Below are 26,543 nucleotides of genomic sequence, written 5' to 3'. Positions count from 1 at the left end.
CATAGACTGCCCATCAGTTTGCTGCGCGACGTAGGGAAGCTTCCCCCCCTTATTTCTTGTTCGAATGTTTTTAAAGGGACTTTTTTTAGTGGCTCAATTTGGATGGCCATCCGTGTTGAGTCAAATCCACAGATTAAAGGCACAACCTGCACACTGCTTTTCAAAAAAATAGTTCAGAGTGGTGTTACATGGCAAAATAAGTCAAATAGTTCAGTCCGTATGTCCACACAGCGTTATTTTCACATCTGCTGAGAAGGCATTTGGCAGGGTGATTCCTCAGCAGGCTGTTCTTTAGGACCCAGATGGGCTTTTTCCACCCCATGGCTTTACTGTTATGGAATGTCCCAGAGTCCTGGACCACTGGAGGCTGACAAATCCATAGGTTGACTTCAAATTCGTAGGTAGAGCAGAGAATTTTAGTACCTTGAACTTTCTTTCAACTTGTTTGCCCAGTGGTTTGAGAGCCAGGGTGGTGTAGTGGTTTGGGAGGTGGACTTAGACCTGGAAGATCAAGGTTCAAATCCCCCCTCAGCCATGAAGCTTCCTGAGTGACCTTGGGCCAGTCACTTTCTCTCAGCCTCACCTACCTCACAGGGTTGTTGTGAGGACAAAAGGAGGGGAGCAGCTGTGTACACCGCCCTGAGCTCTTTGGAGGAAGGGTGGTATAAAAATGTGAAAAATAAAATAAAAATAAATGGTGGTCCAAAGTCTTCCCTGTTTGCTGTCTGATTGAATGAGCTCTCCTACTGAGGCCTCTAACCTGGCCGCAAGTGTCCTAGGTTAGGGGGTTGTTGTTCCTTTATTACTTTGTCAAAAATACTGGTTCTAGAGAGTAAGTGGGAGGTACCTCCTGCCCAGTCCCCGACCATGTCTGTCACTGAAAGAACTTGCCTTCTAGTGGACAGATCAGAGGACACCTCCATTGTCTCCTTCAAGAATCTTGAACCATTGTTGGGCCAAACAAGCAGTGGCATACCTAGCTCAGCACCCTGCCCTTGGCTACTCAAAGCTACAAGTAGGCCAGGTCTCCACGTTGAGATTCCCTGCAGAGGAGGCCAGTTCGACTTAGAATTTGAAGAGATGGGAATGCTGGCACCCCCTTACAGCGTGACCCAGAGAGCACTACCGCTTCCCTTCCCTTGTTATGCTACTGTAAGCAAGTAGAAAGAGAATTCATGGTAAGCAGATTTTATGTTCTAGAAATAACTTCAATTTCTACATGGACATTTTCTTAGCCTGAATGTTTGTATTTTTTCCATTGCTACAGGAAGTCAGTGCAGTAACCACTTTAAAAATATATTTAAAAAATACAGCCTAACTGTTGAAATGATTGGCATATCAACAGTAATGAGACTTTGCCTGCATTTAAATATTACAGTCCTGACTGTTTGAATTACAAGGGTGCCAAGTGACCCATAAGCGAGTACCAAGCCCACTCTTAGGCCTCATGCTTAATGTAACTGTGCCAAAGGTTAAACTATTGGTAGATTTCCCAGTTGACGCGGAACAGTGATGGTCTTTGTCTTGGAGACCTTTTGAGAGATGAAGCAGCAAGTATCCTTGATGACAGAACAAGGAGAACCTTATACTATATACTGAATATGATTACAAACCCACTGCACTGGTCTTAATTGCTTTTGCAGCCTCTTATAGCTCTCCATGTGAAATGTCCCAATCAGGAAAAAACATTCTGTCATTGATACTTATTAAGTTAAAAAGAGGCATTGACAAAAAAATTGTTTTTAGTTGAGAGCTGTAGGTGTTCTGTGATATTCTTCACTCTATTCCAAGTGATTATAATGGGTTGTATCTGTTGCATTTTGTATCCACAGCAACTTCAAACGTAGCTTATCTGGGCCACAGAGTGTTATTCTTGTCCAAACAAGGATTTAACCACTGTTGACTACATCTAATCTTATAGCCTGTCTACTGTACTGTACTGTACTGTACTGGCTTCAGATCCTAGCCCTGAAGGAAAAATCCTCTTGTTCCGCTCTGCCCCCAACTCCCTGGGAAACTCCCACAAAACTCCTGTGGCCTACTGACAAGTTTTTCCAGAATTCCCATCATACATGTGACCAAGTGCATAAATGTGTTTGAATTCTTACAGCACAGTGTTATGCATGTCTATTCAGAAGTAACTGTATGTTAATTGAAACTTACTCACAGGAAAGTGCGCTAGGACTGCAGCTTTAGTGAATGAGTGATGGCTGAACCATAGATTCAATATTTCTGTTTTGTTCTGTTTGACTTACAAGTGTTCCACTTGCAGGGAGGTGATTTACAAAGCTTCCAGGTGTTGTTGAGCTCTTGCAAGGAGTTCTGGTTTAATTTTTCTGCTTGGTAATTCTTTTAAATATGAGGTATGGGAGAATGTCCTACCACTGGTAATAATAATAATAATAATAATAATTATTATTATTATTATTATTATTGTTATTATTGTTAATAATAATAATAATAACAACAACAACAGGTATTTATATACCGCCTTTCTTGGTCTTTATTCAAGACTTTATTCAAGGCGGTTTACATAGGCAGGCTTTATTTAAATCCATTATTAAATAGGGATTTTTACATTTTGAAAGAAGGTTCTTTCTTTCAAGAACCACTACATTCAGGTGTTTCATTCTGATCTGGTTTCACATTCTGGCCTCCATCCTCCCCCGCTCAGAGCAGATGGAATCGCTCAGCTTCAGCTTGTCAGCTGCTTCAGGGTCGCATGGTGCCAGGTGGCCTCGAACTGGCGACCTTGTGGATGTTATCTTCAGGCAGACGGAGGCTCTACCCTCTAGACCAGACCTCCTGCCCTATTATTAAGGTCCTGGTATTAAGACAATAGCTCCATATACACAACTGAATTTCTTTGCAAACGTATCAGCATTTAAATTAAACTGGTGACCAATATTCAGTTGCGGTGGCGGTAAGCAACAGGATTGGTTCTCCTCCATGAAGAGTCTTCCCCTGTAGAGGTCCCTTGCTTGATAATGTGTTGTGTCCGGGAAAACTCAGCTGCTTTTATTTGGGGAAGGTGCTTCTATGGTGCTCTAACTTTCTCTTCCAACATTATAACCAATTTGCACTTGCTACATGTATAACCTCAGTGACTGCAGGCAATACTTACTTGAAGTGTAAACAATTGCACTTCATAGTAGCAACTGTTACTACATGAAGAAAATAATACATGAAGAGAGAATATTGAGCACGGGTTTCCTTATACATGTCATAAAATGCCATTGGTGTTCTATCACCTAGAGCAGTGTTTCTCAAACCATGGGTCAGGACCCATGCGAGCCAATTTCAGATAGGTCCCCATCCATTTCAGTATTTTATTTTTAATATATTAATGCTGCCATTATATGTGACTGCATTTGGGGAAATGTTACAAACCTGTACTTTTAACAAGCTACTATGTATATTCTTTGAACAATGATAGTCAATGGTATTGACTCCTGGGTAAGTGTGGGTAGGATTGCAGCCTAGGGTGGTTATAAATTTTCCTTCTTGATGATGTCACTTCCGGTCATGACATCACTTTCGGTGGGTCCTGACAGATTCTCATTCTAAAAAAGTGGATCCCGGTGCTAAATGTGTGAGAACCACTGACTTAGAGTATTAAGGACACATACCCGCAACCAGAACATTTTGAGTTGTGGTTAGTAATGCTACTGCTATGAGTCAGATGAAGCTATATCTTACTTATTCCCCTGGAAGGCATCTTTGTAACCAAAGCAGGAGAAAATGCCATGTATTCCTTTATCACTATTGCTGTTTGATTTTGCAGATCTTGACAGATCTAGGATTCTGGCTCTGCTGGAACTGAAATCCAGGGAATGGGATCTCTTCTGCACCTATGTCTTTTAAACCTGTGTTTAAATATTTTACAAACATTGTGTAATGATGTAGTGCAAGGAGTACATGTCACTGATAATAAAGCTGCTTTCTCTTATTTTTTTAAATAGGGTATACAGAAATTGGCTAGTCAGTACTTAAAGCGAGAGTGGCCTGGAGTCAAGGCTGATGAACGAAATGACTTTAGGTAACTTTTTTTCTTAAAAGTTCGAGTTTTCTAATGTTTTGTTGCTGACTGAGTTCTACAACTATGATCTATAACGATTGAGTACCTGTATGTTGTAACCAATGCTCTAGTTTATCAAATCAATGCTTACTTGAGATGTGGAATTGTGTGTCTTTTAGGATTAGTAAAATTTTGAGACTGATGATGAATCTCTGCAGTAAATTTAAATGAATACAGGTTTGCAGCAGATCAGTTTGCAGATCAGTTTGCAGTTAGATATATAACTTGGGGTAGCTGGAGGGTGTTGAGCAGATCAAGGAAGGACTCTTCATTCCTTGATCTCCTCCTCCTCCTCTGCCTCTGGTCAGTTGTCTTTATGGAGCCAGCTTATAGAGGAGCTCTTAAACGTGGTTAGGGGACCACCACAGTATATACAACAGCATAGTGTAGTGGTTCCCAAACTGTGAGCCATGGCTTCCCAGGGAGCTGCAGAATCAATACAAAAAAAACACTACCCTATACAATATATAGGATTGTAGCCTTAGTGGGGAGCTGTGGCCAATGGCTAAGGTTAAGGTAGCAGCCTGTTGAAAAGGTATGGTAATGGTAAAAGCTAGCATTCCTTTAGTTTTCCCATAACCCGAATGAAATCGCTTGTGGAATTCAGAAAGGATATATTGGAACAAATTGGGTGCCTCTCTTTAAGGGGGAAAGGCAGAGTGAAAATATTTTCAAGTAAAAACATACGAACTTACCAAATGAAGATGGAATGTGGTTTTGGGGAACATTACTATGCAGCTCGAGTTTGTAATTCTAATTACTGTTGGTCCTCTGTATCCACAGGAGGGTTCCATTCCCAAAGCCCCTGCAGATACCAAAACCCATGGATATTTGAATCTGTGGGTGGGGGCCATCAGAGCAACTCTGATGGTCCACAGGTTTTCACAGGTGAGAGCAGGTTGTGTGCAGACTTCCTGCACCTCAGAAGGCCTGCCGGAGCCTTTTAAAACACTCTTTTGGTTTAGTGAAAAGGAAGTGTTCCTCAGAAGGCTCTGGCAGTCTTCTGGAACACAGGAAGGTTGTATGCAGCCTCCCCACACCTTGGAAGACCTCCTGGAAGGGACCAAAGGAAGCGTCTGGGAGGTCTTCTGAAGCCCTCCATTGTGGACCTGTGATCCACAGTGAATCAAAATGTGAATCACAAACCTGCGGCTGAGGGCCAGAATGTATACTGAGACCAGTTCACATGTTGTCTATGGTGTAGACCAGTGTTTCTCAAACTGTGGGTCAAGACTCACTAGGTGGGTCGCGAGCCAATTTCAGATGGGTCCCTATTTATTTCAATATTTTATTTTTAATATATTAGACTTGATGCTACCATGGTATGTGACTGCATCTGGGGAAATGTTATAGCTCTGTACTTTTAATAGGCTCCTATGTATATGCTTTTAACAATGATAGTAAATGGGATTTACTCCTGGTAAGTGTGGGTAGAATTGGAGCCTTGGATGGTTATAAATTTTCCTGCTTGATTATGTCACTTTTGGTCAACGATCTCCGACACGCTTTCTCTCGATACTGAGCTAAACAAACACATTTTCCAGACTCACAAAGAGAGTCTGATCCAACAAGAAGCTGACAGAACATACCAAGATCCAGGTCTACAGAGCTTGCGTCCTGAGTACACTTCTGTACTGCAGCGAGTCATGGACTCTCCACTCACAACAGGAGAGAAAACTGAACGCTTTCCACATGCGCTGCCTCCGGCGCATTCTCGGCATCACCTGGCAGGACAAAGTTCCTAACAACACAGTCCTGGAACGTGCTGGAATCCTAGCATGTATGCACTGCTGAAACAGAGACGCCTGCGTTGGCTCGGTCATGTTGTGAGAATGGATGATGGCTGGATCCCAAAGGATCTCCTCTATGGAGAACTCGTGCAAGGAAAGCGCCCTGCAGGTAGACCACAGCTGCGATACAAGGACATCTGTAAGAGGGATCTGAAGGCCTTAGGGATGGACCTCAACAAGTGGGAAACCTTGGCCTCTGAGTGGTCCGCTTGGAGGCAGGCTGTGCAGCATGGCCTTTCCCAGTTTGAAGAGACACTTTGCCAGCAGTCTGAGGCAAAGAAGGAAGGCCCATAGCCAGGGAGACAGACCAGGGACAGACTGCACTTGCTCCCAGTGTGGAAGGGATTGTCCCTCCCGGATTGGCCTTTTCAGCCACACTAGACGCTGTGCCAGAACCACCTTTCAGAGCGCGATACCAGAGTCTTTCGAGACTGAAGGTTGCCAATACAAAATGGTCATGAGATCACTTCCGGTGGGTCCTGACAGATTCTCAGTCTAAAGAAGTGGGTCCCGGTGCTAAACATCTGAGAACCACTGGTGTAGACCATATTTGTGATAGGGAATGAGGATGAGCCCTCAGACTCATATACCCTCTCCCCAAAGACCTTATGTATAGTCTTTAGTGTGAACTGGTGCCTGTGCTTATATCACACTTATACAGTCACTCAGCCCATTTCCTACAGCCCATGGCCCAAGGGAGTGTGCTTCATGCTAAAGGTTGTACACACAAGGGAGGAGGGTGTATGAGAGCCCATGACTCACCATTTTTACAATTCTCATGCTGGAGCTGTGCAAATAGGCCCTGCATTGTGAATAAATACCACTGATTTTCTTAAATATTCAGACTTAATGGCCGAATCCGCTTGGGCCCAGTTGCCAGCAGGACACACATTCCGCTGGCGTAAAGCAACCGCAAAGGGTGTTCCAGCAGCACACAGTGTAGCGTGCTGCAGGAGTGCAGGCAGAAAGTCTGGAACCTTCCAGCCTGCTTCAGTGGATCCTACAGGACCCACCAAGCCAGGTAAGATGGTGGAAGAGTGCGGAATGGGGCAGGGAGGGGGAGGAACAGGGGTGAAGCTGCAGGAGGGGGTGGATCTGGTGGCACTGGTGTGTGCTCGTTCCTATCCTGTCTGTCAGCAGCCTCCACCCCCCCCCCCCTTTGACTCCTTGGACTTGTGCCAGTGAACCTGTTGACACAGGTCCAAGGAGACCTATTGCAGGGCAGGAAGCTTATGGAAATGAAATGGGATTTAAATCCCCTTTCTCCTCCCAATGTGCCCCACCACATGTGTTCCTACTTAGCATGGCTGCACCAGCATGGAGGGGATAGGATTGGAGGACATATTTCATATAGACTTACACTTACACAAGCATTGTGGGAATCATCTTCATTTTGTTTTTCCAGGTTTAAAATCCTGTTTTTGGAAAACTAGCCAATGTTTTTCTTGTTTAAAGTTAAGATGAAAGGAATGGAGACACATATCCTTGTGCTTTCTCCTCCTCTATTTTCAGAAGCCATAATCAAGTACTAGATCTTAGGTTTCTAGAAAAACCTTCAATTTGAAAGCACTTAATGGAACTCTAACCAATTAAGCGTATCGATGCATTTCCCCCTAGTTTTATACAGCAGTGTATAAACTGGCAGCCCTGTGTAAGTGATCGGCAATAATAAGTCTTTCTCTGTTTTTCTCCTGTTCTTTGTTCCCCCCACCAATGACCTTCTGATTTTTTTCTCTCTGTTTTAGGAGCATGTATCCAGTGTGGAAATCGTTTCTGGAAGGCACAATGCAAGTGGCTCAGTCGAGACTCAATATCTGTGAAAACTACAAAAACCTAATTTCTGAACCTGCCAGGGCAGTGAAGTGTTTTAAAGAGCAGCAGCTGAAGAAGGTATTGACCTGGGATAGTGTTCCTTTAAGTTTAGGAGATCCATGCTCAGTTATACTGGAAGAATAATTGCTGAAGAATCTTTGACACTCATATTTAATTATTGGTGATAAGGCAGACATTTTCAAGGCAGAATGATGATAAATGTGTATTCTCTTTATGGCATAAGATTTTGCTTCAGACCATCTGGTGTAGAGCACCTTAATCTGTTCCACTCATTACTTATAGTACACCTTTTGATTTTGCACTGTATTCAGGACGGGTGCATGCATCAGTGCCATCTGCTCTCAAAAACATCTCGGTGATCGCTTGTTCTTTTTAAGAACAGCCTCAAGGGGTGTGGGCAGTGTGTGACGGTACAGTAACTGTAGTTACAATTTTAGAGTAGTGACTGTAGAACAGATAATCCTGTTCCTTGGGGAACTCCTGATATGTCCCATGATATGGTGATAGTCACTATCTTGGATGACTTTAGGACTCAGCCAGCATTGCAAACCAACAGTCTCATCAGGGAAACAGATTGTACCACATTTAGAGCTTCACCATCTTTCTCAAAGTTGCTAGAGAAGGGGCTAGATCAGTGCTTCCAAAATGTTTTAGCACTGAAACCCATTTTTAAAAATGACAATCACAATCCATTAGAAAAAATATTTTTATAGTTGGGGTCCTGTGTCCTCAAAGTTGCTCGAGAACCTTATGTGTAGTATGTGTGTGCAGACATTTGTGAGATCCTCCCTAGAAATGGAGTTCCCCCCAAACTGTTACAGGCATTCCAGGATGCCCAGAAGGCTGAACTGGAGAGCAAGATGTATAGTTAGGGACTTCCAGGCCAGGCAGAAGGCTGAAACTGGGTTCACTCATGATCTCACACCAATTACTAAAGAAAATGTGACGTTTTGATTTGGGGATATGAAAATTACCTCACACCATAGGTTAGCATTCTAGCTAACAATTTTCTTCTGCAAACTGGGCAAAGCTGCTTGCAAAGTTTATTTTTAAAGATGTTTCAGAAACTTTTTGCAACCCACCAAAAATCAGCTCACGACCCCCAGTTTGGAAAACAATGGGCTAGACCAAACTTCTTATGGTGGCACATCTGGAGTGTAAGTGCCATAAATGAGAAACTGTACCACATAACCCCAGGGTTGCCTGTGATAGAAGTGGAATGTGAAGCAATGCATCCCCTGGTGATATCAGTGGGTAGTTAGAATTATTGGAGCAGCTGATATTTTCAAGTATTACAGATGCAGATAGAGTTTTGAGTTATTGACCAGAACTTTGAATTAGACTTGGAAATAAACTGGAAAACATTCAAGCACAGGTTGAATGATACCAGAGTACAGTAATACCATCAACAAAGCAGAGGATCTGTTCCTCGAAAGCCAAACACCATTTAAAACAGGGCTGTAGGAGATATGGTGGGAAACTGGTGGTGATTGGCCAAAATACACTGCACTCATTGGCTACAGCTACAACAACAACAACAACTTTATTTTTACCCCGCCTTTCTCCCCAAAGGGACTCAAGGCGGCTTACAACAGGTTAAAACAGATTTAAAACATAATTTTAAAAAAACAGATAAAAGCATATAGCACATATCATAAAAACAGTAGTCAGATAAAAAGTAATCAGGTAAAAAGAGCATAGAGCAGCAAATCATAAAAAATAATAATAACTTTATTATAATAAATAAATAAATAATAGCTGTCAGTCAACCCAGGATGAATTATAATGTAGTGAAACAGTGCTAAAAGAAGCAGCATTACTAGAGGTGTTACTGTAATATGCTTTGAAAGAGGACCCCGACAACACCAGGTGACTGCAGCTATTAGCTGTGTGAGTTCTCCATGTTCAGAAACAGTGTAATTTCAGGTTTAGCAGGTATTGGGGCAAGCAGTGCCTTCATATACACTGTTTTATGGGCTTTCCAGAAGCCATCTGGCTGGGCAGTTTTGGATGCAGGATGCTGAACTAGATTAACCTGTCATTTTTGTATGCCAATCATTCTATATGCATTGTTTGGTGTTCCATGGGCCAGAACTTAGAGGAAAGGAGGGAAGTTGGAGATGAATTCATTGAATCATGTTACAGATTTTTCTGCTAAGTATTTGGGTAGAGGGCTTTTATGTAAGGGGTTAAATGAGATAACCCTGAGACTTCTCTTAGACTTGCCGCTCTCCCACACTCATCACGCACATAGATCCTTCCTTGTTTAAGTTAATCGAGTTGAGTTTCTTTTTCCTGAAGCAAAAAAGTTCATAATATTTTCATGCATTTTTCCCCAAGAAACTAGGGAAGAAGAGCCAGCAAAAGAGAAGAAAACTTGCTTTGTAAATGAAATTGAATATGTTCCATCATGTAGCCAGAATCTAGGAAAAGTAAACTGCTTTGGAAGTGGCTTTGAGCATTCCCAAATTAGACTGATGTAGGCTTTGCATTTAAGGTGCGGTACCTTTTAAAAAACATTTTAAAGAATTATCCAAGGATCTAAGGGTGTAGTGGAAATTGAGACGATTCAGCCACATCCTGTAAAGGCATCCCAGGCAACTGGCCAGAAAATTAGTACAGAGACAACCTTGTGCATTAATACATAGGACAGCGTTTTCTGATTAAGGGAGGCAAATAGAATGTTACATTTTTCAGAGAAACTATGTAGTAGAGGAAAAATTAATTGATGCTTTCAGGGTTGATTTTTCAAACTTAGTAACAATATATTTAAATACGCAGAAACATCTCTCTGTACAAACTCCAGTCACTTATGTTAGGGCAAAGCAGCTGTGGGAAGGAACAATTTGTATAGGAGAGGTGGCAGGGAATGTTACTTCCTCCTTAAGCTACTTCTCTTCTTCCCTATCCACAGATGTGTGTTTTCAAGGGTAAATGTGTTTGAAACCCAGCTGGGATTGGTGAGTGATTTGGAGGGAGAGTAGTAGGAAAGCAGTTGTCCAAATTTTCTTAAAAGTGTTTCTGTACTTTATGTGGACCTGCTTAATGGACTTAATCTAGCACTTAATTTAAAAATGTACAGGTATGTTATCACACACATTAGCATACGAATGAGAACGAACAGCAACCACCTTAATCACAAGTTGTAATACTAGAGGTATACTTTGGCAAGGCACCTGGAAAAGACAGCATCCCTGCTGAAGTCCTAAAGTGCTGCAAAGAGATCATCGTCACTGAGCTGCATGAAATCCTCTGTCTCTGCTGGAGAGAAGGTGGAGTACCTCAAGACATGAGGGATGCAAACATCATCACGCTGTACAAGAACAAAGGCGACAGGGGTGACTGCAACAACTACCGTGGCATCTCTCTCCTTAGCGTTGTAGGAAAGTTGTTTGCCCGAGTTGCACTAAAGAGGCTCCAGGTACTTGCAGAGTGCGTTTATCCAGAATCGCAGTGCGGATTCCGAGCCAACAGGTCCACCACTGATATGGTATTCTCCCTTAGACAACTGCAGGAGAAATGCAGGGAACAATGACAGCCACTCTTTACAGCCTTCATAGACCTCACGAAGACCTTCGACCTGGTCAGCAGGGACAGCCTCTTCAAGATTCTCCCCAAGATTGGATGTCCACCCAGGCTCCTCAGCATCATCAGATCCTTCCACAAGGCCATGAAGGGCACTGTTGTCTTCGATGGCTCCACATCAGACCCCTTTCACTTCCAAAGCGGCGTGAAGCAGGGCTGTGTTCTTGCGCCAACCTTGTTTGGGATTTTCTTTGCTGTTCTGCTGAAGCATGCCTTTGGAACTGCAACAGAAGGCATCTATCTCCGGACCAGATCAGACAGAAAGCTCTTCAACCTCTCCAGACTGAGAGCAAAGTCCAAAGTCCAGCTGAAATGTCTGCATGACTTCCTCTTTGCCGACGATGCAGCTGTCACTACCCACTCTGCCAAAGATCTCCAGCAGCTCATGGATCGTTTTAGCAAGGCCTGCCAAGATTTTGGACTGACGATCAGCCTGAAGAAAAACAGGTCATGGTTCAGGATGTGGACTCACCTCCCTGCATTACAATCTCTGCACATGAACTGGAGGTTGTCCATGACTTTGTGTACCTTGGCTCAACGGTCTCCGACACTCTTTCTCTCGATACCGAGCTAAACAAGTGCATCGGTAAAGCAGCTACCACGTTTTCCAGACTCACAAAGAGAGTCTGGTCCAACAAGAAGCTGACGGAACATACCAAGATCCAGGTCTACAGAACTTGCGTCCTGAATACATTTCTGTACTGCAGCGAGTCATGGACTCTTCGCTCACAACAGGAGAGGAAACTGAACGCTTTCCACATGCGCTGCCTCCAACGCATTCTTGGCATCACCTGGCAGGACAAAGTTCCAAACAACACAGTCCTGGGACGTGCTGGAATCCCTAGCATGTATGCACTGCTGAAACAGAGACGCCTGCTTTGACTCGGTCATGTTGTGAGAATGGATGATGGCCGGATCCCAAAGGATCTCCTCTATGGAGAACTTGTGCAAGGAAAATACCCTACAGGTAGACCACAGCTGCGATACAAGGACATCTGCAAGAGGGATCTGAAGGCCTTAGGAGTGGACCTCAACAAGTGGGAAACCCTGGCCTCTGAGCAGCCTGCTTGGAGACAGGCTGTGCAGCATGGCCTTTCCCAGTTTGAAGAGACACTTGGCCAACAGTCTGAGGCAAAGAAGGAAGGCCCATAGCCAGGGAGACAGACCAGGGACAGACTGCACTTGCTCCCAGTGTGGAAGGGATTGTCACTCCCGAATTGGCCTTTTCAGCCACACTAGACGCTGTTCCAGAACCAACTTTCAGAGCGCGATACCATAGTGTTTCGAGACTGAAGGTTGCCAACACAAATAGTGTTGCCAACCCAAATATCAACACAAATACTAGAGGTGAAATTAGAATGTTTAATTTCTGTCAAAAGTTTGGACCATTTGACAGTTTTTTAATATGGAAAACACAAAACATGAATTTACTTGTGCTGTAGACCCTAGCAAATAGCCATTGTCGTCTGGTATCCATATGCACGTACACAGAGAGAAAAACAGGCTCAGTCAGTGTTGTAATTCTTGAAAGGTAGCTCAGCATAATTTCCAATGCCATCACATATGTGTGAGTGTGTGTATATAAAAGAGAACTATAGTCCCCACAAACAGTAAGGGAAGGGAAAGCTTAACAAGCCATTTGGAGGGTCCAGACTGATGTAAAGACACAGCTTAGTTTTCTCCTATTCTAAATTTATGATGGACACATAAGGGATATTGATTCTTACTGTAAAAGTCCTTAAGGGTATTCAGCAATACAACTTTTCAGTCAAGCATCAAAGGTTGAGACTGAGTTTGCATCTGAGATCATAAATTAGGAGCTCTCTTATTGTTAAGCTGGCATCACTCTTGCAATATTTACAGAAAGTGTTGGCAACCTTTATTCCATCACATTTTTGATCGCATCACATTGACCAGTGTGGCACAGTTTAGAGTCATAAAAATGCAGGAAATAGTTTCTCACCATTGAGAACATTAAGAAAAAAAATAGGTTTTCTTCTTTGGCAATGAACTGTGTAGTTAATTGATCCTGGGCTCCTAAAATTTTACAATTTAGTTTAGGCATTCTTCTGGGAAAAAATGAATCCGCATATGAAACTGCATTATACTTTCAAACCATTGCCAATTTCAGGGTGTCTAGCTCATTGCATATAGTGGGCCAAGTAGCATTCATAGTGCCTGTGAGGACCAAAAGTGACATCATTAAGCAGCAGTGACATTATGATGGCCAGAAATAAGCACTTTATTCTCACATAGAAACTCATTAGCTACAAATGAGAGAAGAGAAAATATGCAAATCTTGTTAATATTTTCAAGATATGAGACAACACAATGATAAAGGGGGAATAAATTACTTCTGGGGACCACATACAGCCCAGAGGCCTTATGTTTGACACCCCTGATCTATATTACGCAAGGATTGTCTGTTTTTAGAGCAACCTTCTTTAAAGTGGAGATGCCAGGGTTTGAGCCTGGGAATTTATGCCTTCAGAGATTCAGAACTGAACTATGTTTTAAAGTTAAATGCTTTAAAGTCAAATATGTGAGAGCATTTTAGCCACTGTATTCCGAATTCAACCCTCAGTGTCAGTCAGTTTTTATAAACATGTAAAAATATTTAGCCTCATGTTTGAAGAAACTTACTGAGATGCAAGATGTACTGGAATTGGAGAGTCATCAACCCATTAAGGCATACAAACTGGCATGCACGGTCAGGTCAGTGGTCTCTCTAGCTTGGTGTTCTTTCCAGTGTCAGTGCCTTGCCAGATACCTTGAGGATGTTTGTAGACAAAGCAGTAGTCCACAGGTGTACCGTTTTTCAAATGGGTTTGTACTACTGGCAATCACCCCAGCAGCCATCGATGCCTACTTTTCTGTATTAATCCATCTCTTTTGAAAGGCTGTTTGTACTAGTTGCCTTTGCAATGAGTTTGGATAGCTTGATCATATAAAGTAGTGCTTAATTGTATTGGCCTAACTAGCTTCTGTTTTCTGAGCCCTACTGACTTCAAAGCCCTTCTGCACACAGTGCTTCAGAAGAACTATCCCAAAATAACAGAACTACATGAACTTTTTCCACAACTATAACCATTTGCCAAAGATGGCAATGACCAAGGTAACAGCGTACAACATTCTCTTATGGCAGGCAAAGTGAGCTTGAATGCCAGAAAAAGAATGCCCAGTTTTAAAATAATCATAATGTAAACCTTTCAAGCTAGGAATAGAGTAGTAACTCCAGTTCTGCTTTGATGCAAAAAAAATCATTTTTTTTCCCCTGTCTTATTCAGTGTGTTGACCAACTGACCAGGATCCAGGCTGAATTGCAAGAGACAGTAAAAGATTTAGCTAAGGGCAAGAAGAAGTACTTCGAGATGGAGCAGATGGCACATGCTGTCCGTGAAAAAGCAGATATAGAGGCCAAGTATGTTAGAGCATGTTTGAAATTTCAGCTTTTGCTTTTTGTAGCTTTGTATAACTTATTTTGCTTGTTCACTGTCAGTGTAGTCCAAGCTTGTAAACAGTCATTCCTCTGTTGGCCTGTTCAGTCACTTCCAGATTGCCAGGAAAGGAAGCTTTTGTAAATTTCTGATGTGTTTTTTTTTTTTTTTTTTTTTGCATTTTTTTCCCTTTCTGGCCATGAGCCGCCAATTACAAATGTAAGTATATTTGGACAGGTAAATGGGGGTGGACTAGTTAAAATGGGGGTGGACTTAAAAACTTGTGTGTACTTAAGTTGCTGCAAGATTGGTGTAGCTCCTTGCTGAGTTGTCTCAAAGTGCTCCGGTGCTGTACCACTATACACCCAGATTTTAAACCAGTGATTTTCAACTAGTGTGACTCAGCACATTAGTGTGCTGCAAATGGTCTGCAGATGTACCTTGGCAGTTTGGGGAAGGGTCATGTTTTAGTAATGTCATTGGGAGATGTGACCTCCCTCTCACCATAGCATGGTGTGCCTTGACCATTTTAGTGCCTTGTCAGTGTGCCAGGAGATGAAAAAGGTTGAATATTACTGTTTAGACAATAAACAGCTTTTCCAGCGTAACCTCTTTCCTAGGAATCTACTGACTTAAGTTACTTTATGTTACAGGTCTAAACTTAGTCTCTTTCAGTCAAGGATAAGCTTACAGAAAGCAAGTGTAAAGGTGAGTGTAAAAAAGGAGTCCCGTTCTATAATCGAAAGGATATGTTTCGTCTAGAGTCAGTTAAGCAAATTCGTTGTCCTGTGGGTAACACCAAGATATGGAAATTGTACAGAGGGCCATTGCTCTGCACTTCTCACTCTAGTTTAAAAAACAACAACAACAACGGCAAGTATATAGTGAATCAAGGAATATAGTGAATCAGGGAATTAGAGGACAGGTCCTCTCGTGGATTGAGAACTGGTTGAAGGCCAGGAAACAGAGAGTGGGTGTCAATGGGCAATTTTCACAATGGAGAGAGGTGAAAAGCGGTGTGCCCCAAGGATCTGTCCTGGGACCGGTGCTTTTCAACCTCTTCATAAATGACCTGGAGACAGGGTTGAGCAGTGAAGTGGCTAAGTTTGCAGACGTCACCAAACCGTTCCGAATGGTGAAGACCAGAAGTGATTGTGAGGAGCTCCAGAAGGATCTCTCCAGACTGGCAGAATGGGCAGCAAAATGGCAGATGCGCTTCAATGTCAGTAAGTGTAAAGTCATGCACATTGGGGCAAAAAATCAAAACTTTAGATATAGGCTGATGGGTTCTGAGCTGTCTGTGACAGATCAGGAGAGAGATCTTGGGGTGGTGGTGGACAGGTCGATGAAAGTGTTGACCCAATGTGCGGCGGCAGTGAAGAAGGCCAATTCTATGCTTAGGATCATTAGGAAGGGTATTGAGAACAAAACGGCTAGTATTATAATGCCGTTGTACAAATCGATGGTAAGGCCACACCTGGAGTATTGTGTCCAGTTCTGGTCGCCGCATCTCAAAAAAGACATAGTGGAAATGGAAAAGGTGCAAAAGAGAGCGACTAAGATGATTACGGGGCTGGGGCACTTTCCTTATGAGGAAAGGCTACGGCGTTTGGGCCTCTTCAGCCTAGAAAAGAGATGCCTGAGGGGGGACATGATTGAGACATACAAAATTATGCAGGGGATGGACAGAGTGGATAGGGAGATGCTCTTTACACTCTCACGTAATACCAGAACCAGGGGACATCCACTAAAATTGAGTGTTGGGCGGGTTAGAACAGACAAAAGAAAATATTTCTTTACTCAGCGTGTGGTCGGTCTGTGGAACTCCTTGCCACAGGATGTGGTGCTGGCGTCTACCCTAGACGCCTTTAAAAGGGAATTGGACAAGTTTCTGGAGGAAAAATCCATTACGGGGTACAAGCCATGATGTGTATGCGCAACCTCCTGATTTTAGAAATGGGTTATGTCAGAATGCCAGATGCAAGGGAGGGCACCAGGATGAGGTCTCTTGTTATCTAGTGTGCTCCCTGGGGCATTTGGTGGGCCTCTGTGAGATACAGGAAGCTGGACTAGATGGGCCTATGGCCTGATCCAGTGGGGCTGTTCTTATGTATAGTAAAAGAAATGAAGATTTTAAAACGATGTGCCCTCATTATACACTCTATGAACAATTCAAGTAGGAGTCCCTTAAAATTCAGTAAGATGTTTGCTCAGAGCAATTGATCCATTCAGGAAAAGGAGGCAAAGGCAAACAAACAGGAAGTTGGAAGTACGGAAATGGACATTGGATTCATAAACATGAGGTTGCGGCAAAAATCCAAAAACACCCTTGCAACACAATCCTGTGCAGATTTTCTTGGAAGTAAATCTCCATTAAATTTAATGCCCCCCCCCCAGAAGCATGCATAAAATTGCAGCCTTGTTTAAAGAATAAATCCCATTAAATGCAGTAAGGCTTGCTTCCAGAGCAATATGCATAGGATCAGGGTAGTTTAGTAAAAACAACGCAAAGCTCTGTAGCTTAATGGAGGAGAAATTGTTCCTGGTGAAAGGAGGGAAATTGCCCATCATGCCAAGTCAGAAAGAGACTGGATACAAGCAATTGCAAACACTACACCAACAGAAGAAGAGACAACACAACACAAGATTTTCAGGTGTACCTTCATCTTTGTGCTGTTGCTGCTGCCTTGGACCCTGTTAGAGTGCCATCTCTGCTGCTGCAGCTGATCAGGAAACAAGTTCTGGGACTAGGGGGAAGGGAGCTGTTTGCTGTGTCGGACCAGAAAGAGCAAGAGGCAGACTGCAGGCAACTGCATCATGGAGGCAGTGTGAAGTTCACAAGCACACCCTTGTCTTCCTGAAGTGGCAGCATGTGCATAACAGTGGCAGTGCTCTGGGGATGGGAAAGCAGGAACGAGCGCATTGCAGTGCAGAACTGAACGTGGGGCTCTTGCAGGCCACATCAATCCTGTAGGCTGTACACTGCTTGTTTCCAATGTACAGGATGAATCACAAATGTCCAGAAGGCAGAACCTTGTAAAACTAGATTAACTGGGCTTGGAGTGGACTCATTTTTCACTCTGATGTATAACTGCTTACTGGAATCTATTCCAAACTAAGTGGGAGTGTTATTATTTAAGAAATTTTTATCCCGTTCTTCTGTTCCCACCAGAACAGTTTTGGCTGAGAATTATAACTTGTTTTGATTTATATCCCATTGTAAATCTCAAGCTCAGAGCAGCATTACAGTATTTTCCTCTATGTGTTAGTTGACCTCACTAAGGACCTCACTAACCTCCTCACTAAGGAGCTCACAATCTGTGATAATTCATGGTTTCACAACTCTCATCAGTGTCAGGAGGACTGCTTATGGGGAGTTTCTTTATTTTTGGCAATGGAGACAAGAACAGTCCGGCTGGCCTCCTCCTCCCAGAGGGGAAGCTACCACAAAACCCCAAACCATCCCCCCCACTGAATTTAGAGAGCAGGATTTTGGCAGATCTTCTGATGTTGGCCTGTTTTTATTCTGCTTTTATTCTCTTGCTCGCTTATACTATTTCATTTTGTTGCTTTATTCAGTCGTGTGTGCCTTCTGACCTTCTCAGTCAGTGTACCTGTGGCAGGAAAACCTTATACCTCAAAGATAATGGTAAAACGTTCTTGCACTCAGTGTTCTTGCACTGAGATAACCTCTGTCATGTGAAATGAATGTTAACCCAAGGTCTGAATCCTATCCAACTTTCTAGCATTGATGCAGTTGTGCCAATGGGTGTACACTGCATCCTAGGGGGGGGGGCAGTCACGGAGGCCTCCTCTAAGTAAGGGAATGTTTGTGACTTTACTCAGAGCTGCATTGGAGCTGCATCAGTGATGGAAAGTTGGATAGGATTGGGTCTTTAGATTCCTGCCCAAATTGTCTGTATCCAGACCATTGATGTTGTTAGTACCATATGTAGTGCATACCCATGTGTCATAAAATATTTTGCATATGCATCATACTAAGGCAATTTGGGATGATAGGATTTTAGTGTATTCAGGTGGGTAAGAGTGGCTGGCAGGTCTCCAGTTCAAACCTTGCCTTAGCCATGAACTCACTTGGTGTCTCTAGAAAAGTTGCTGCCTTGCAGCGTCAGACCCACCTCTGCAATATGGAAGGATGACTGGGAGACAGTCTGTAAAGTGCTTTGAATATTTAAAATTTGTAATGCAGTCACTAAGTGGTATTAATGTTACAGTGTCCTACAGGAATACCCTGATAAAGTTGAAGGAATTTGTACCACCAGAAAGGTGCACGAGGCTGTCAGATTTTACCCTCTTAAAGCATGCTTCACAAAATGATAAACTTCCCTGCTTTAATTTGCCATTTAATTTTCTTTTTTTCATCTAGTTAAAAGCGCGACGTTCAGAGTGTAATTCCAAAGCTACTCATGCGAGGAATGACTACCTCCTCACCTTAGCAGCTGCAAATGCACACCAAGATCGCTACTATCAAACAGACTTAGTAAACATTATGAAGGTACCAAGAAATTGTTTTCGTTTTTACCTTTTTGCCCCAAGGTTATCAATCCTGTTATCTTGCAAGGTATGGTGTTGGATAACATAACACACTATTAATGTTTCACTTGAAAGAATATGCCTCAGTTCAGTCTGTGTCTTACAATACATCGGCAGATTTTAAGAGGCCTTCTGTTTTTAATTACTGTGTGATTTGTCTTTATTTGGCTGATAGTTGTGGCTCATTTTTATACTTTGTTGTACTTAGACTTGGAGACAGTGGTTCAGTTCAGATCTTGCACCAAGCCATGGTTTAGGAATCTTGACTGTGGTTTGGCATGCTGTTTGAATTGACAAAAAATTATTTGCAATCAGCCAGCAAACCAAAATGAGAAAGTATGGTTTGAAATGGATTTGCCAAGCAATGGTTTTGGTGTGATGACTGAATTGACAGACCATAATTACAGCAGTGCTCTGCATCTAGCAACTGCTACACCATGGAGAAGGAAATGAACTTATGAACCTGAATTTTGAGAAGCTGGAAAATGAAACCAGCCAAGCAGTTCAAAACTTTAGTTTGTCTGTATTATGTTTGGAAGCTCAAATCAAGATTTGGATTCTAAACCTATGTCTTTATGTGATATTTGAATTGAACACCATTACTGTAAGCGCAGGAGGGGGCGCTCCATTGTAAGTCTCTTCATTGTTTCCCAGTGGTGTCACTAGGGTTTGCATCACCCAGTGCAGGATGCCAGCATGTCACCCCCCCATGCAGTGGGTGGGGCAACACCCCAGGTGGTGGGCATGGTAATGTACCATCACTCTGCCCCCACTGGTTTTTTGGCTGTACTTTTTGATAGAACACATTCTGCATGAAATTACACAGTGATTGATATATAACATGATGGTATTATTCTTCCAAATTGTGATTTTAGTGATTTTGGTCTCTAGTGGTGTCACACACACACACACACACACACACACACGGCGTCAACTTACTAACACATTATTGCAGCAGTTCTCAAACTTTTAGCACTGGGACCCACTTTTTAGAATGACAATCTGTCCAAGACCCACTAGAAGTGAAGTCATGGTGGAAGTGACATCAGGCAAATTAAAATAAATAAGCATAAATAATTAAAGTAAAATAAATCTAGTTCTAGTTCAAGTTTATTAGGTTGAACAGCACATAAGCCATACACCTATTTATCTAAAATCTTAAAACCAGAGTTTAAAACCACATAGAAACAGAATTTGGCTATATCCACAACACACTCTTTGCAAAGACTACTTAACAGTAATTTCAGTCTTAAAGAGTCTGAAAACATAGAAAATTTATGTATCCATTTCTTTAAGAATAGATCTCTCCCTGCTGTATATTTTGGGCATCGGAAAAAGATATGCACCGGGGTGTCTAATTCAGTTAAGGGACAATCACAATAACGCTGCTTAGGAGGGATCCTTTGAAAACGACCCTTCATTTGTGCCGTTAGTAAAGCATTGCATCGTGCAATCATATAAGCACCCCTCAACTTGGGAACCATCAGTACATATAAATAAATAGGTAAAGAAAATTTAGTGGGAAATTTCATTCTGAAATAAGAAGGGGAGCATTTACGCTTAGCCTCCCTTAGAAGGCAATCCCAACCTTGAATTAATAGCTTTTCAACAAGCAGCGAATGACTTCTTCCACTGAATTTTTCTAGTGACTGTAGGCCCAGCTGACATATTTTCATATTAATGTTGTTATTCCATTTTACCCAGTGACGTTCTTGTGCAGCTAGTTTTGTGAAAATAGGAAGATTTTCAGCAGTTGTAAGTCTGTATTTAAATCCGATAATAGCTTTCCAAATCAAGGTTGAAATCTTTGGAAGTCCCCATTCCAAGCGTATAACTTCAGAGGCTATACTTGGGGGTAGGGCTAAAAGCTTCCGAAAAAAGACTTGCTGGAGTCGCTCAAGCTGTTCTATTGGTCCCAAAAACCAGATCGGCAAGCCATATAACATACGTGGCAATACCATTGCTTTATATGCCTTTAGAAGTGCTGGCACATACTGTCTTACTTTGATGTAAAAAAATTTTCTCAATGCTAGTAGCATCAATTCAATTGTATATTCAATTCAATATACAAATACTGTATGTTTGGACTATGCAAGGTTAGATTGGAACACTACTCCAAGATAGCAAAATTCATTAACCAGCTGCAACTTATACGGGCCAATTTTCCATCTTTCATTGGTCCTTCTTATTGATTTTGTAAAAACCATTATTTAGATTTATCCTCATTTATTTCTAATAGTTCTTCACTACAGTAAGCAATAAATGCTTTAATGGCACGTTTAAGACCAATCTGAGTTCTGGACAATAGAACAAGATCATCAGCGTATAATAATAACAACAACAACAACAACAACAACTAGGTATTTATATACCGCCTTTCTGGTCATTGGATTACTCCTCTGACTTTATTCAAGGTGGTTTACATAGGCAGGCATTTCTAAATCCCTCAAGGGGACTTTTACAATCATAGAGGTTCTCTCTTTCAAGAATGAACAACATTTCAGATGGATCTTCCTGGTTTGGTCTCACTTCTGGCCTCCAGTTCTCCCAGGCAAGCTGACAAGCAGCGCCATCTCTCACATGGAGGGCAGCCAAGACGCTTCTTGCTCACACCAAGAGCAGGTGGAATCACTCAGCTCGGCTTGTCAGCTGCTTCAAGGTCTCGCCATTCTCAGCCGTTCAGGATGCTGCTGGTGTCCTCGAACCAGTGACCTTCTGATGTTATCTTTGGGCTAACAGAGGCTCTACCCTCTAGACCAGACCTCCTGCCCTCTAGACCAGACCTCTTGCCCAGGTCAGGCGGCAGGAACTGTTATCTAAGCATGGTGCATGTATAACTAAATCAAGTAATTTAGGAACAAAGTCACTGAGATAGAGATTAAATAAATGTGGCGCAAGAACACATCCCTGCCTAACCCCTCTTTCAACAGATATGGGGCGAGAAATAGCTTCATCTTTGTTTAGTTTAACATATAAGGTTTCCAGTATATAAATTCATTATTAATTTTAACAATCTTTTAAGCATAGATGTAGAATTCAATATATTCCAGAGTCTTGCGTGAGACACTGAGTCAAAGGCAGCTCTTAGATCTATAAATGCTGCATATAAGGTGCCAGGAGCATTTAATGCATATTTACTTATCAATGATGCCAAAGTAAAGCAATGATTGATACAAGAGTAGCCTTTCCTGAACCCCGCTTGCTCCTCTCCTAGTATCTTCTCCTGTTCTATCCAATCAAGCAGTTTTCTCTTGCAATAGAGATGCATACATCTTGCCAATCACTGTTAAAAGGCTGATTGGTCGATAATTACTTGGGTCTGTCCTTTCCCCTTTCTTATATATGGGCGCTACTAAGGATACTTTCCAAGCACTTGGGATAATTCCGTCATTAATCAGTGTAAAGAAGAGTGCGAGTACCTGTGCCCACCAGATTGGGTCTATCTCAAAAAGCTCAGCAGGAATTGCATCTATCCCAGGAGATTTCCTCAATTTAAGCCTGTTGATCAGCATTATGACTTCCTTGCAAGTAACAAGTTCCCATTTAGGAAACTGTGCAAGATGGATCTCAAAGTTCAGATCTGGTTCATGTTCATGTTTCTTGTAAAGATTTTTAAAATGTTTTTCCCAATTTACCACAGATACAGACGATCCAACAACACTTTTTGGCTTCAGCATTGGAGTAATTAGTCACCAAAGAGATGTACCAGATTTCTCATTGGCTGCCACGATTATCCTATCCCATGTGGATTGTAGCAATCATGAGCAATGAAGACCCAGAGACCAATTGTCAGCTTGAGTGCAATGGGCTGGACCTGCTTTTCTGAGGCTGCCCAAGCTTTTTTATTACTTTCTCATAAAAACAATCTACAACCAGACTTGAGTTGCTCAGCCACTGATAAGAAAAGCTTCTCAGACAACAGTAAAATTCTTTACATCTGACTACTCACTTCTTATCTCTAAACTCTAGCTTCTCGCCTCCCCCCTGCGCCTGGCCTCTTTGCCTTTCAATTTCCCATAACAAAGACAGCATCCAAGGTGTGCCTTGGATGAGAGCAGAGAAAGGAAAAAAGAGGGGGATGGGGGGTGTTCCCGCCCAAAAGGTTGTCATGTTTCACCAAAAGCTCAGAAACCCAGCACTTTTACATTACTAAACTACTACATTAAACCTACATCGGGTCTCATAAACTACTGCTTCTTTGTTTTCAATAATGCTTTCTGTTCACCTCTGACTTGAAGCAAGGAGGCACATGCATCTGCTGTAACGTTTTCCTTAAAAAATTTGTAGAGTCGTTTCCATTGATTTTTTGCTGTCCTGCAATCATTATCAAACCATCTCTTTGTCTACCAACAAGTTTTTGAGATTCTTCTGTTCCTCTCTTTAGATCAGGGGTGCCCAAACCCCAGCCCTGGGGCCACTTGAGGCCCTCAAGACCTCTCAGTGCGGCCCTCAGGGAGCCCCCAGTCTCCAATGAGCCTCTGGCTTTCCGGAGATTTGTTGGAGCCCACACTGGCCCGACGCAACTGCTCTCAGCGTGAGGGCGACTGACCTCTCATGTGAGCTGTAGGATGAGGGCTCCCTCCACTACTTGTTGTTTCACATCTGTGATGCAGCAGCGACAGCAAAGGAAAGGCTGGCCTTGCTTTGTGCAAGGCCTTTTATGGGCCTTGAGCTATTGCAAGACCTTCATTCATTCATATAAGTTCATCTTTAATATATTCATTTATGTAAACCTATGTAAATTTATTCAAATTTTAAATGTAAATTAATTCCTTTATCCCCCCGGCCCCCACAGTGGCAGAGAGATGATGTGGCCCTCCTGCCAAAAACTTTGGACACCCCTGCTGTAGATAGTAAAATAGAATTGAACGTTCTAAAGAGTGATAACATATTTTTGGATATTATAGTTATGTCTGATCCAAATAAAATTTCTTTTTTAATCTCTTCTACCTTTGCTGCACAAAGAATTTCTTTGGCAGCTTCAGCGGTTTTGGTTGTCCACTTCTGCCTTAAAGACAGCATCTGAGTTTCTGTTTGACCAGTATTGGAGTGTAACACATCTTCAACTTGCACCTTAGTGGAAATAGGAAGTTGATCACTTATTGCCTGGTTATTACGCAGCTCACAGAGCAGCACTGAATGGAGGGGGCAGAAGGCCTGAGACGGTAGAAAATTTTGAGCAGATTGAGGATCCTCTAGTAGAAACTCTCTTGACTGAAGAATTCTCAAATCCTAATTTGGTAGAGTTAAATGGAAGGACACATGTAGAGCCAGAGGATACAATAGAATTGACATCAACACAGACTCCCCAGCCTTGTATACTGAATCCTGCAGAAGGCCCTTATAATTTTGAAAGCAGCCAGTCCTGCGTCGGGCTGGGTGAGACTCCGGGAGTAAGTAATGTCACTGGTGACATTGCTGAGCCTGTAGAGAGTAGTATAGTGTTAAATAGCAATGCCTTTTCCTCAGACACCTTGCCCAGGAGAAGTTCACAGAGATGGGCTTTTTCCATCTATTGACTTGGATACAAATCAGGATCTACAAGAATCGAGATCAGTTATTCCTACTTCTATTCCTTAGGAAACTACTGTAAATGTTCCCAGCCAGTTAACTAATAAGGTTGATTTTTTAGTTTAAAGGAGTCTAGGAAGTGTAGGACTGCTTCCCCAAGAGCACTTAAAATTCTTAGTTGGAACATAAATGATTGGAATAAAGCTATGACAGATCCTGAGACTATCCCCCTTTTAGCTGATTTTGACTGTATCCTGAAGAATCCTGACTTTGTACTCCTTGGAATCTAGAAGGATATAATTCCTTCTGTTTGTCTGCTGAAAAATGTAAAGGACGTCCCGGGGGGGGGGGGATTGTTGCGTTTTGTGTCTAACAAATTAGAGAAGTCATCTCTCCTCCCCGCTTGCCCATTCAAACTAACTATGGCAGTCAAGATAGTTATCAACTCAATAGAAAGTTTGACGGTGAATTATATCTCCCTCCTACAACTTGTAGTCTAGACCTGGAAAGACAATGGACAGTTTTGGAAGAATATTTATTAACTTTGCAAGGTAACTATCCCCAAGCTATCTTGCTAATTGGGGGAGATTTTAATGCTAGAATTGGTGCAAGTGATGATCAATTATTATCGTCTAATTTCTAGAAAAAAGATTTTTTCTATTATAATGCCACAGAAGGATCACGCATTTCTAAGGATAAAATTATTAACAAGGCAGGAGCTAGACTGGTAAATATGACTGCTAAACTTTCACTAACCATTATGAATGGGAATACTTTAGTTCAGGGGTGCTCAATAAGTCGATCGCGATCTACCAGTCGATCGCCAGGCAAAATGAGTCAATCGCAGGCTTTTCTCCTGTCCACACATCCCTGGGAGTGAGCCCCGCCCTGGGAGTGAAGCATCCCTGGGAGTGAGCCCCGCCCTGGGAGTGAGCTCCTGTCCACACATCCCTGGGAGTGAGCCCCATTGACTCTCCTGGGGATGACTTACCTTTCCCCTGTTTTTGCACTGGTATGTATGGAGATCTGCCCCCCCCAACTTCCATCTGTTGGTTCTGTGTGCAAGGGGTTTTGCACTGGTCTTGCTGTGATGTCTATATAGAGATATTCCCTCCCCCACACCTTTCCCTTGTTTTTGCACTGGTCTGTATAGAGATCTGCTCCCCCTCCCCACTTGTATTGGAATCAAGGAAGATCTGGTGAGGAGGTAGGCTGTGGTGTCAGCAGTGGCCCCTTTAAGGGTAAGGCCTGGGCATCCAGCAGAGGGTGCTGCACAGCTGCAGCCACTTGAAGGCAATAGGGCCCTCAGGGATATAAGAGCACCTAAGGCAGGAAGGGCTCCACTTATTTATGTGAGTCAGCCTTTTCCTACATGAAGATCTTTAAGTCCAAGTACCGTTCCACCATGACTGATGAACATTTGGAAGTGTGCTTGAAGCTGGCTGTCAGCAGCTACTGTCCTGGCTATGCATCCTTGGCTGATTCACTTCAGTGCAAGTCATCAAAGTAAACTCAAGTAATTACAAAAAATGTTTATAGTTAATTATGTTGTGTTGTGCAATATTGGCTCATGCGGTTATGCAAGGTACACCAACATACATTGTACACATAAATGTTATATGTTATGATGGTGCGAACATTGTAAAAAAACTCTGGTAGATCTCCGGGCCTTGCTGGGTTTCAAAGTAGTGTGAGCACCCCTGCTTTAGTTGATCCATGTGGTGAATATACCTTCATCTCACCCCAAGGAGCTAG

General features: G+C 42.5%; 1 protein-coding gene across 1 annotated transcript in view; it reads left to right on the top strand.

Annotated features, from left to right (window-relative positions):
* The window catches only part of FCHSD2 (FCH and double SH3 domains 2), a 164,551-nt gene that overhangs the window by 59,840 nt on the left and 78,168 nt on the right, over positions 1-26,543 (top strand). Inside the window, exons 4-8 of the mRNA XM_066619897.1 lie at positions 3,963-4,039; positions 7,614-7,758; positions 14,574-14,707; positions 15,377-15,431; positions 19,111-19,239. Coding sequence (XP_066475994.1) covers positions 3,963-4,039; positions 7,614-7,758; positions 14,574-14,707; positions 15,377-15,431; positions 19,111-19,239 — 540 coding nt within the window. The remainder of the gene's footprint in view (positions 1-3,962; positions 4,040-7,613; positions 7,759-14,573; positions 14,708-15,376; positions 15,432-19,110; positions 19,240-26,543) is intronic.

This window comes from Tiliqua scincoides, chromosome 3 (genome assembly GCF_035046505.1).
Source record: "Tiliqua scincoides isolate rTilSci1 chromosome 3, rTilSci1.hap2, whole genome shotgun sequence".
Classification (NCBI taxonomy): Eukaryota; Metazoa; Chordata; class Lepidosauria; order Squamata; family Scincidae; genus Tiliqua; species Tiliqua scincoides.
This window is presented reverse-complemented; position numbering and strand designations above follow the sequence as displayed.